The sequence below is a fragment of the Microtus oregoni genome, unplaced genomic scaffold, assembly GCF_018167655.1.
Source record: "Microtus oregoni isolate MIOR12 unplaced genomic scaffold, Mior012 000002F_ref0000024, whole genome shotgun sequence".
Lineage (NCBI taxonomy): Eukaryota > Metazoa > Chordata > Mammalia > Rodentia > Cricetidae > Microtus > Microtus oregoni.
In genome coordinates this window covers 10240785-10251780 of record NW_024543061.1, presented here as the reverse complement: position 1 = coordinate 10251780, position 10996 = coordinate 10240785, and the positions used below count along the sequence as shown (strand labels likewise).

Sequence of the window (10996 nt, the reverse complement as noted above, 5' to 3'; positions counted from 1 at the left end):
CATTTGTGGGTATTTGCTTTCTATTTTTAATGCCAGGTGTCTGTCACATGTGATGTAAAGATAAAGACAACTCAGACTCCATCTTTCCTCTTTGCATTTTTGGGAGAAAACATTACCAAAACTTGACAGATGAGTGAGGAAACTGATTATTTATTAGCTTGGTATCAGCAGAAGCAAGAGAAACCTCCCATGCACAACTTGGTAGATAAAGTACCTTCAAAGAGCAATGGCAGTGGATCTAGTACAAAGTATTCTTGTGGGTTCCCTCACATACTCCCTTGTATACCTGGCTACAGTACTGTTCATTTTGGGGTTCACTAGTTAGCCCCACATTCTGGCACCATATGCTGGTGACCGCCCCATGTTGGGCACCATATATCCGGAACTGGCCTCAACAAAAAACACCTCTTAACAGGGTATGGGCATGGGGATGTAGATATATTAGTAAAGAATATGAAGACAAAACAATAAAACAGCAACCATAAAAATATTGGGAGAGCATCCCTCTGACTATTGAAATTGTCCATGCTTAATTTTCCATATAGTACTATACCCCAAAACAAAAGCGAGAATGTAAAGAAAGACTTCTTGAACATGATTCAAAAGACAACTTGAACAGTCAATTATTTTAACACTTTGAGGCATCAGTCATTAGCATTATGTTGTTTAGGAACTAAAGCCACTCTAGACCAAGAATTCCAAAGGCAACCACTTTGTAGGAAACCTCATATTACAAAAAAGGAGGAAAAGAACATTTAGATATCCTGAATACCTGTCAGGATAAAAAACAGGCTCTAATTTTGGCCCTTCACAAGCAGTTGAGAGGGAGCATTCATGTCTCTGCTGCGATTTGATATAGAATTATGTCTCAGAACAGAGTATGACTAGACTATTAAATTCTCACTGAGTGAAATGAATAGAGAGTAATCCAGAGTATGTGTTCTCTAGTTTGTACAGTGACCTGATAATAAATTACATCAAGACAGAGTATGAATAGAATATTAATAAGTTCTCAGTATATGAATTCATAATAATCCTCAGAGTATCTATTCTGCAGTATGTGTTCATTTGTTCTTTTTTAGATTTGTTGACATGCAAAAATTTGATCACAATGAGTACATTCATAGGTTTTCTCGCCAATACAGATTGTTTAATGTATTCAGAAACTATTGTGACGTTAAATACTGTAACACACTAAATACATTCATAGAATTTATCTCCAGCATATGTTCTTTTAAGCCTTCAAAGATCATTGAGATATGCAAAGAATCTACCACACTGATTACATTCATGGATTTCTTTAAGGTACGTGTTCTTTTATGCATTTCAAGATGACTGTGACATACAAAGGCTTTATATTATTGATTACATACATTTGAAAATAACCACTACATGCAAAGCTTTACCACACTGATTAGTCAGAATTTCTCTCCAGTCTGGGTTCTCGTATGTATAAGGAGATGGGTGTGACATTAAAAGACTTTACCACACTGAGTACGTCCATAAGGTTTTTCTCAAGTATGTGCTCTTTTATGCATCAGGTGACCATGACATCCAAAGGCTTTCCGATCTGATTACATTCATAGGGTTTCTCTCCAGTATGTGTTATTTTATGCCTTTGATGAACATTGCGATATCCAAAGACTTTATCACATTGATCACATTTATAGGGTTTCTCTCCAGTATGTATTCTTTTATGCATTTCAAGATTACTTTGGCATGTAAAGGATTTGCCACACTGATTACATTCATAGGGTTTCTCTCCAGTATGTGTTCCTTTATGGTGCTGAAGACCACTGTGATATCCAAAGGCTTTAGGACATTGATTGCATTCATAGGTTTTCTCTTCATTATGCATTCTTTTATGTTTTTGAAGATGGATGTGACGTACAAAGGCTTTACCACACTGATTACATTCAAAGGGTTTTTCTCCAGTATGGGTTCTTTTATGCCTCTTAATAGCACTGTGATGTGCAAATGCTTTACCACACTGATTACATTCATAGGGTTTCTCTCCTGTATGTGTCCTTTTATGTATTTGAAGATGACTGTGGCGTGTAAAGGCTTTACCACACTGATTACATTCAAAGGGTTTCTCTCCTTTATGTGTTCTTTTATGCCTTTGAAGATCACCATGACATGCAAAGGCTTTACCACATTGATCACATTCATAGGGTTTCTCTCCTGTATGTGTTTGTTTATGCAATCGAAGATGACTATTACATGCAAAAGCTTTACCACACTGATTACATACATAGGGTTTCTCTCCAGTGTGGGTTCTTTCGTGTATTTGGAGATTTTTGTGACATACAAAGGATTTACCACACTGAGTACATTCATAGGGTTTTTCTACAGTATGTGCTCTTTTATGAATGTGAAAATAACCCTGACTTGAAAAGGCTTTACCACACTGATTACATTCATAGGGTTTCTCTCCAGTATGTGTTCTTACATGGGTTTGAAGTGTACTGATACATGAAAAACCTTTACCACACTGATTACATTCATATGGTTTCTTTCGAGAATGTGTTCTTTTATGCCTTTGAAGAAGACTGGGATATGTAAAGGCTTTATCACACTGATTACATTTATATGGTTTCTCTCCAGTATGTGTTCTTTTATGAATGTAAAGACAACTTTGACTTGCAAAGGCTTTCCCACACTGATTACATTCATAGGGTTTCTCTCCAGTATGTGTTCTTTCATGTATTTCAAGATAACTGTGACGTGCAAAGACTTTACTACAGTGATTACATTCAAAGGGTTTCTCACCAGAATGTGTTCTTTTATGCCTTTGAAGATCACTGTGATATGCAAAGGCTTTACCACACTGAGTACATTCATAAGGTTTCTCTCCAGTATGTGTTCTTTTATGCATTTGAAGACCACTGTGACATACAAAGGCTTTATCACACTGATTACATTCATAGGGTTTCTCTCCAGTATGTATTCTTTTATGTCTCTGAAAACCACTGCGATATGCAAAGGCTTTACCACACTGAGTACATTCATAAGGTTTCTCTCCGGTATGTGTTCTTTTATGCATTTGAAGATGACTGTGACATGCAAAGGCTTTACCACACTGAGTACATTCAAAGGGTTTCTCTCCAGTATGTATTCTTTTATGTCTTTGAAGATGACTATGATATGCAAAGGCTTTATCACAGTGATTACATTCAAAGGGTTTCTCTCCAGTATATGTTCTTTTATGATTTGGATGTCTTTTGGGCTTCACATATTGCTTACACTCATATGGTTTCTCACTAGGATTAGTTCTTTTATGCCTTTGAAGATCACTGTCACATGCAATGGCTTTAATACTTTGAAGGTATATGGCAGTTTTCCCTCCAGTTTGACTTCCTTCATGCCTGCAAAGATAATGGCATATTTAAAAGTTTTACCACATTCAATATACTGTTGAATCTTTATAACTGTAACAAATAATTTTTAAATTTGTTCCAATTTTTAAAAGGAATTAGATCTTAAGGTTTTATCACTGTATTTATACTCATGTTGTTTCCATTTACTAAAGATGTTTTGAAACACCGTAGGTACCTTTGATGGTAGGATCCTTTATTACAGGAGTCACATTTACAGAATCATTTTTCTATACAAAAATTTTTACATATTTGAAGAGAATTTGAAAAGCTCAGATCTTTAATATCCTTATTGTATTCATATATTTTCCTATACTGTGAAAGTTACTATATTTGCTAAGTGAGCTAGGACAAACAGGAGTATTACTTATTTCTAGTATTCTTGGGGATTTTCTTCAATGTGCATTTTTTGATGTATTAATATTGAAACAAGAAAACAAATTACTTAAATACTTGAACGATTTTCAACAAGCATGCTTAACCTGTGGACTGCTACATATCTTCTAATTACTCTGAGAGAGAAGTATGTTATGTCTTTCCATATCTCTATGCTCATAAGCCTTGTATCCAGAGTGACATATGATGTACCTAGTAAAGGAAAATTAAATAAAAAGATTCCAATTGAATTAACAGAGTTTGACCCTCTATAATCATTGACTTTTAGTATAGCGATTAAGGTTTGGCCACAAGTTCCCCTTTACTCTTTACTCTAATTGAACCCTCAATAAACTTAGTACAATCACATCAAGTATATGAGACACATAAGCTTCAATATGTACTATTTGCATATTAGAAACTCTTGGAGACATACTTATCACCATTTCAATGTTTATAATTTTTGTAATATGAGTGGTATGAAAAAATTGATTGACAATTCTATAGCATAGCTCTCATAATGCTATGTCTCAAATGGTGATATCTCTTAGGACACTTAGCTTCTTTCTTAAAAGCATGGTGTTCAAATGCAATTCATACAGCTGACACTGAGGTACATGGTTTTGTGACAATGTAATAATCATTGATGCACATAAAGTGTCATTATTTATTACATTGTTTTTGTTTAAAACTTCCAATACACACTACAATTTCTCCAGAGGAACATTTGTATCAGCTTGCCCATGAAAGTTACCTTTCATATCTTCTAGACCATTGAGAATGATTTTCAATATTACGGTCTTCCCAAGTGTATCCTAAAATATAATATCAGAAAATAAATGTAATATTGAAAATGATGTAAAATTTTAGTTACTCTCTTCCCTGAACCTTAGAACCATGCCTGATTTATTCAATCAATGGTTCTCCTTTCTTAATAAAATTAGAGAAGAACATCAATAACCAATGAACTGTTGTTCCCTTATTTTGAAACATAAGAGGAAATTCAGTCTTACCTATAATAGTGAGGTTCCTGTAGGTCTCCAGCATAACATCTTTGTAGAGATTCTTCTGGGAAGAATTCAGCAAAGTCCACTCTTCCCAAGTAAAATCAATATGCACATCATCATAGGTCACTGCATCCTAAATTTTCCAATATACATGTACAATAGAAAGCATGATGAGGACAACATTGTAAATGTATAATTCTTTGACAGTATACTCACATAATTCTGTGGCTTACCCCCAATTATTTCATACCATAGACATTTTAATTCAGTCACCAAAGTAACTTTTGAAGGAAACTAAATAGGATGATGTTCACCTCTATCATTTCTATACCCCTTGAATGGAATATCACCTACAAGAGAAATTTCTATAAACAAACATAGAGACAAGTAAACAGATCAGAAGTACAGAGGACACATAGGAAAAATTGAATGAACAATTAATTACTGCATACAAAAACAAAGAACAAGATGGGCAAGCTTGATACATTGGCTCATGCCTTTAATTCCAGCACTCAGAAGGCAGAGGCCTCTCACTTAAATGCTGTAAAAGTTTAATCAATCATGTCCAGGACTTCAGAATTACATATTAAGAACCTATTATCTATGCAAAAATCAGGCAAAAACAAACAAACAAAAAATCATAGAAAAAATACATAGGTGTTTGGTGAAATTCCAAAGAGTTATGCATTAACTCCAGCTCTGTATTCCTCTTCCCAAAACCTGAAGTGTGCTAATTTAAACTGTAAAATCAATAAAACTTTACTAAAGGAACTGTATATTTAAAAAGTTACAAATTGAGACATGAAAACATTAGCAATATAAATGTTGATAACAAGTAAGCAACACAGGGCAAGAAAGAGGGCTCAAAATAAGGGGAACTCGCTTGCTTGCATATAGGAGTCTTCGATTATCTGTACTGAAAAGGGAACCACAATTATTTATTAGTTCAAGCTCTGAGTATCTGGGATTATGTTTTGATCACTGTGAGAACCAGGTACCTCTATGGTTCATATATATGCATACAGGAAAATTCTCATATACAATAAAAAATTTCAAAACAAACATTACAGGAATCCAATGTCTCAGACAGCTCATGCATTATTAATATCATAAATACATGCCATTCAGGAAAACAAAATGATACCCTCTTAAAACTTTCTATATTCAAGATATGGGGGAATCTCAATACAACGTCATATGTTTGACAGAGATAAAACGATCAATCAATAATATAAAAACAAAAGTATGGAATGTTGGCCCACATTTAATCACAACATTTGGGATCCAGAGTCAGAGAAACTCTGAGATTGAGGCCAGCCTGGTGTACAGAACTACTTTTAAAAAATGTTAGGGCTACATGGACAAAAACCTACAAACAAGAAGATTCAAACAGCAGGCTACTAAACTACCTTATAACAGAATAACAATAATTTATACTGAATGTTATGTAACACTACTATAATAGTGGTGAAGGCATGACTGCACAAGAAGGAAGCTTACTGATTAGTATCAAATATAAAACAGTACACAAAGAACAAGAAATAGGTTGAGAGACTCAGATCACATCTCCAATGAGGAATTCCATCCAGAAAGTCTCCTTCTACTAATGATTTCAAAAACAATCAGCAGAAAGTCACCAACAAATGGTACATATTCACATGCATCTTCCTATTTGGGGAGGTGTTTAATTTAATCAATTACTATATGACCATGGTCATCCATGAAGAATATACTGTAGTCACCTCAAAGATCCCCATACTCTGCAAATGGGGCATACAATGTTTAAATGTCCAAAGTCTTCTGTGACACTGAAGACAATCTCTTGAGACTGACATCTTGTAAAATCAGAAAATGTGTTACATCTTTGAAACATATAATGACATCAAATACCATTACCACATTCCAAAAGAGGAAAATGGAGACACACCGAGGGAAGATTGGACCAAGGCAAAACTGAAGCACAGCAGCACAAACATCCAATCCTGATGCTCTAGCTCAGATGCATGCAACTTCTGTTTCAAAGGACCGAGATAATCTTATCCCTGTAACTTTTCATACATCACTCTCTTTGATTACCCTCAATCCCTATAGATAGCTTGCTCTCCATGGAAGATGCCTCATTGCTTAAGTATCTCAATATCTTGAGGTCTCAAAATGCAATCCAGGCTATTGCAAAATATTATTTTAAGGTAAGTTTTATTTACCTAAGTTCTGGAAAAATTCTTTCAATGATGCAAAGATCTGTTGTATTCTTTTATGCTGAAATTTTTAACTCTGTGAAGCTCTGATGCTTTGCTTGTCTTACGCACCTGATTTTGCTGACAAAGAGATGAACAGCTAATAGCTTATTAGGAAAAGATATGAGGGTCTGGAAGGCAGAGAGAATAAAAATGAGGAGAAATCTGGGAGGAAGTAGGAGGGAGGAACAAGAAAAAGATAGGGCACCAGTGGCCAGCCAACCAGCTACACAACAAGCTAAAGAGTAAGAGTTCAAGAAAGGTATATAGAATAGAAAAACATAAAAAGCTAGAGGCAAAAGATTGATGGAATAATTTATGTTAAAAAATGTCTAGACAGAGACCCACATGGGAGCACCGGACAGAAATCTCAAGGCCCAAATCAGGAGCAGAAGGAGACGGAGCACGTGCAAGGAACTCTGGACCACGAGGGGTGCACCCACACACTAAGACAATGGGGATGTTCTATTGGGAACTCACCAAGGCCAGCTGGCCTAGGTCTGAAAAAGCATGGGATAAATCCGGACTACCTGAACATAGCGGACAATGAGGAATACTGAGAATTCAAGAACAATCGCAGTGGGTTTTTGATCCTACTGCACGTACTGGCTTTGTGGGAGCCTAGGCAGTTTGGATGCTCACCTTATGAGACCTGGATAGAGGTGGGCAGTCCTTGGGCTTCCCACAGGTCAGGGAACCCTGATTGCTCTTCGAGCAGATGAGGGAGGGGGACTTGAGCGGGGGAGGGGGAGGGAAATGGGAAGCATTTGCGGGGACGAGGCAGAAATCCTTAATAAATAAATAAATTTAAAAAAAATGTCTAGAAACAAACCAAGTTAAGGCCAGAGAGTAATAAGTAATAATAAAGCTCTGTGATTTATTTAAAGTGGGTGTCAGGGTTTCCCAAAGAGCTAAATCAACTGCGTACATTTTAGTGCCCAATGTGGGGCTCAAAATTCATGGCTTAAGAGTTTCTGCCTTGGGCTGGAGAGATGGCTCAGAGGTTAAGAGCATTGCCTGCTCCTGAGTTCAATTCCCGGCAACCACATGGTGGCTCACAACCATCTGTAATGAGGTCTGGTGCCCTCTTCTGGCCTGCAGTCATACACACGGACAGAATATTGTATACATAATAAATAAATATTTAAAAAAAAAGAGTTTCTGCCTTATAGAAGAAACCCTTGATCAGTAGGTATATGAAAATTCTAACCATAAAAAAAGTCTGCAAGCATCACAAGAATCAGATTCCCAGCAATATGAAGGTAGAATGTAGTTCTTGAAACACAATTTCTATATGGCTGCAAGCTTAATGGTTGGTTTTCATAAATAGAGAAGCAGGAGGAGCCTTCAGCCAACTTACCAATGGAGGTCAATGCTGCACAGTAAAGACTTATGTTGTCAAAAAGGCTAAATGATATTCAGTTAAACAGGTTCAGATTGAAAAAAAAAACCTGTAAAATGTTTCCAGTGTATTTTACAATTTGCATAGGCTTTAGAAAGCAAAGACAATAGGTATAGGCATTTATAGAAATATATTTAAAAGTAGTAAAGTCTTTAAAAGATACTAACACTAATAGAAATGTAAAAAGTCATGTACAGATAAGAAATACACAAGGAGTCAAGATCCTGTATTGTATTGTGTTGATTCTGACCTTTTTGATGGCTGATGGGCACCAGATAGCTGGTGGAAGGCATGGTATTATAAACAGCACTACAAAATTGAAACAATTTAGGTATTTTGGGTTATCTTTTTGTTACTATTGCTTTTATTGAGCTTTACATTTTTCTTCACTCCCCTTCTTTCTACTCCTCTCTCCTTCTACTCTCTCCTGTGACACTCACACTCCTGATTTACTCAGATCTTGTCTTTTCCACCATCCAATGTAGATTCATGTATGTCTTTCTTAGGGACTTCTGTTGTCTAGTTTATCCAGGGTTGTAGATTCTAGGCTGGATTTTCTTTGCTTGATGACTAAGAGCCACTTTTGAGTGAGTCCATATTATATTTGTCTTTCTTGGTCTGGGTTACCTCACTCAATGTTTTTTCTAAATCCATCCATTTACCTGCAAATTTCAAGATGCCATTACAATTTACCTTTCTGTAGTACTTCATTGTATAAATCTACCACATTTTCTTTATCTATTCTTCAGTTGAGGGGTCTCTAGGTTTGATGGTGGAAGCATTTAGTTGGTTTCCAGCTGCTCAGCACAAAAATAAACACTCAGAAACCATATTATTTGCAATACTGTTTGACCAATATCTTAAGTGTATTTTTAGCTCACCATTATCACTTAAATTAACCAAATTTTATTACTTAAATTGTTTCCTAATTATCTGAGAAATCACTATACTGATTTCCAAAGCAATTGTACAAGTTTACAAGACCACCAATGGAGAAGTGTTGTCCTTATCCCATATTCTTTTCAGCATAAGCTTTCAACAGTGTTTTTTTTCTTGGCCATTCTGGCAGGTATAAGATCGAATCTCAGAGCTGTTTTAATTTGCATTTCTCTGATAGCTAATTATGCTGAGCATTTCCTTATGTGTCCCTCAGCCCTTTGAGATTCATCTGCTCAGAGTTTTCTGTTTAGGACTGTACCCGATTTTTAGATTATTTGGTCTTTTGTTGTCAAGTTATCTTAATTTTAAAATATGAGTCAAATCTGTTAAATGGAAATAAAAAATATTTTTGAGAAAAGGTTTTGCCTTTGTTTCCACAGCAGACTAAATTCTGTGAATTTTTTAAGGAATGACATTGATCAGGTTTAATCAGGGTAGACCTCCTAAATCTTCAGAAGTGATGACTATGAATAAAGATTATAGATGCTTTTCCAAGTACTTGGACATTATCTCTAATTTTCTCAGAGAACCATAAAGATGTCTTCACCCATATTTAGCAAGAAGTAATCTAGAGAACATGACACCCACATTTCCAACAGATAAAATATGGTAGGCTTTTGGTTATTTGGTGGGCTATACATGCTTGTTATCATTTAGGGAAACCCAGTATTTTGATAAGTATTTAAGTTATTTTTTGTTACTGTGCATATATATTTTTATTCTTATTTAAGTTATGGTATCTGTGAAACACATTTAAAAGTATAAGATAAAGTTCTAGTTTTTGAAAGCTATTATTAAAAACTATTTAGAATAATCAGGAAACTAAGGTTAGTAGTTAAACAGTTATAACAATCAAATATATTAATGTTAGGAATTTTTTCAGAGTCCTACCAAGATATATTTAGATAGACAAATGGTTTCCGAACACTTAAAAGATGTACAGGATATGTTACTTAATTGCTTAAAAGATGATGGGTATTGAAGAATCTCCACTGGAGTTGCTTTCATTCTGGCAAGCCTAATCACTGGTTGAAAAGAACCTGCTACTACTTTGGGCTGCTCAACAGTATGCTGTGCAGATTTTACAGGCAGGTCCAACAGGAAAGTGATTGCTGAACATTTTCAAAACAAGGCAGAACAATGCTTTGGGACTTCTGCTTCACAGAAGAGATGGCCAGACATTCTGCAGGACTCAGAGGAAAGTGACTGATAAGCTTTGCTATTACAAGGATAGTCCTTCAAATTCCCCACTTCAGAGAAAAGTCTTCCTGTATTTTGAAAATGGATGGTTTAATGTTGCAAAGGAACTTTGGTTGAATGTTCAGATAGCTCAGTATCTCTGTTAGGAAATATTAATTCCATCTCGGGTCTAGGATGGAGTTAAAGACTAAATAATTAGAGTTTCACTTTACTGTAGCTATGATAGCAAGTAAGCTAAGTATCAAACTTTGAAGTCACTAAAATGGGATGGATCATGGAGTGTTTTTTCTGAAATTGATAAATACAAATGGACTGAATATTGTAAATGTAATTCTTACTTGGTAACTGCTTTTGTTGTACATAGTTTTAGTAAGTTAAAGTTAAAATATTTCATTTTTATTTAGACAAAAGGGGGAGAAAGGTTGTGAAATATTATTTTAAGATATGTTTTATATTTTT

General features: G+C 35.3%; 1 protein-coding gene across 1 annotated transcript in view; it reads right to left on the bottom strand.

The window, feature by feature from the left end:
- Positions 1–234: 234 nt before the first annotated feature.
- The window catches only part of LOC121440891 (zinc finger protein 431-like), a 34389-nt gene continuing 23627 nt past the window's right edge, over positions 235–10996 (bottom strand). Inside the window, exons 2-4 of the mRNA XM_041641923.1 lie at positions 4766–4892; positions 4507–4567; positions 235–3368 (exon numbers count right to left, since the gene is read on the bottom strand). Coding sequence (XP_041497857.1) covers positions 1538–3368; positions 4507–4567; positions 4766–4892 — 2019 coding nt within the window. The 3' untranslated portion in view covers positions 235–1537. The remainder of the gene's footprint in view (positions 3369–4506; positions 4568–4765; positions 4893–10996) is intronic.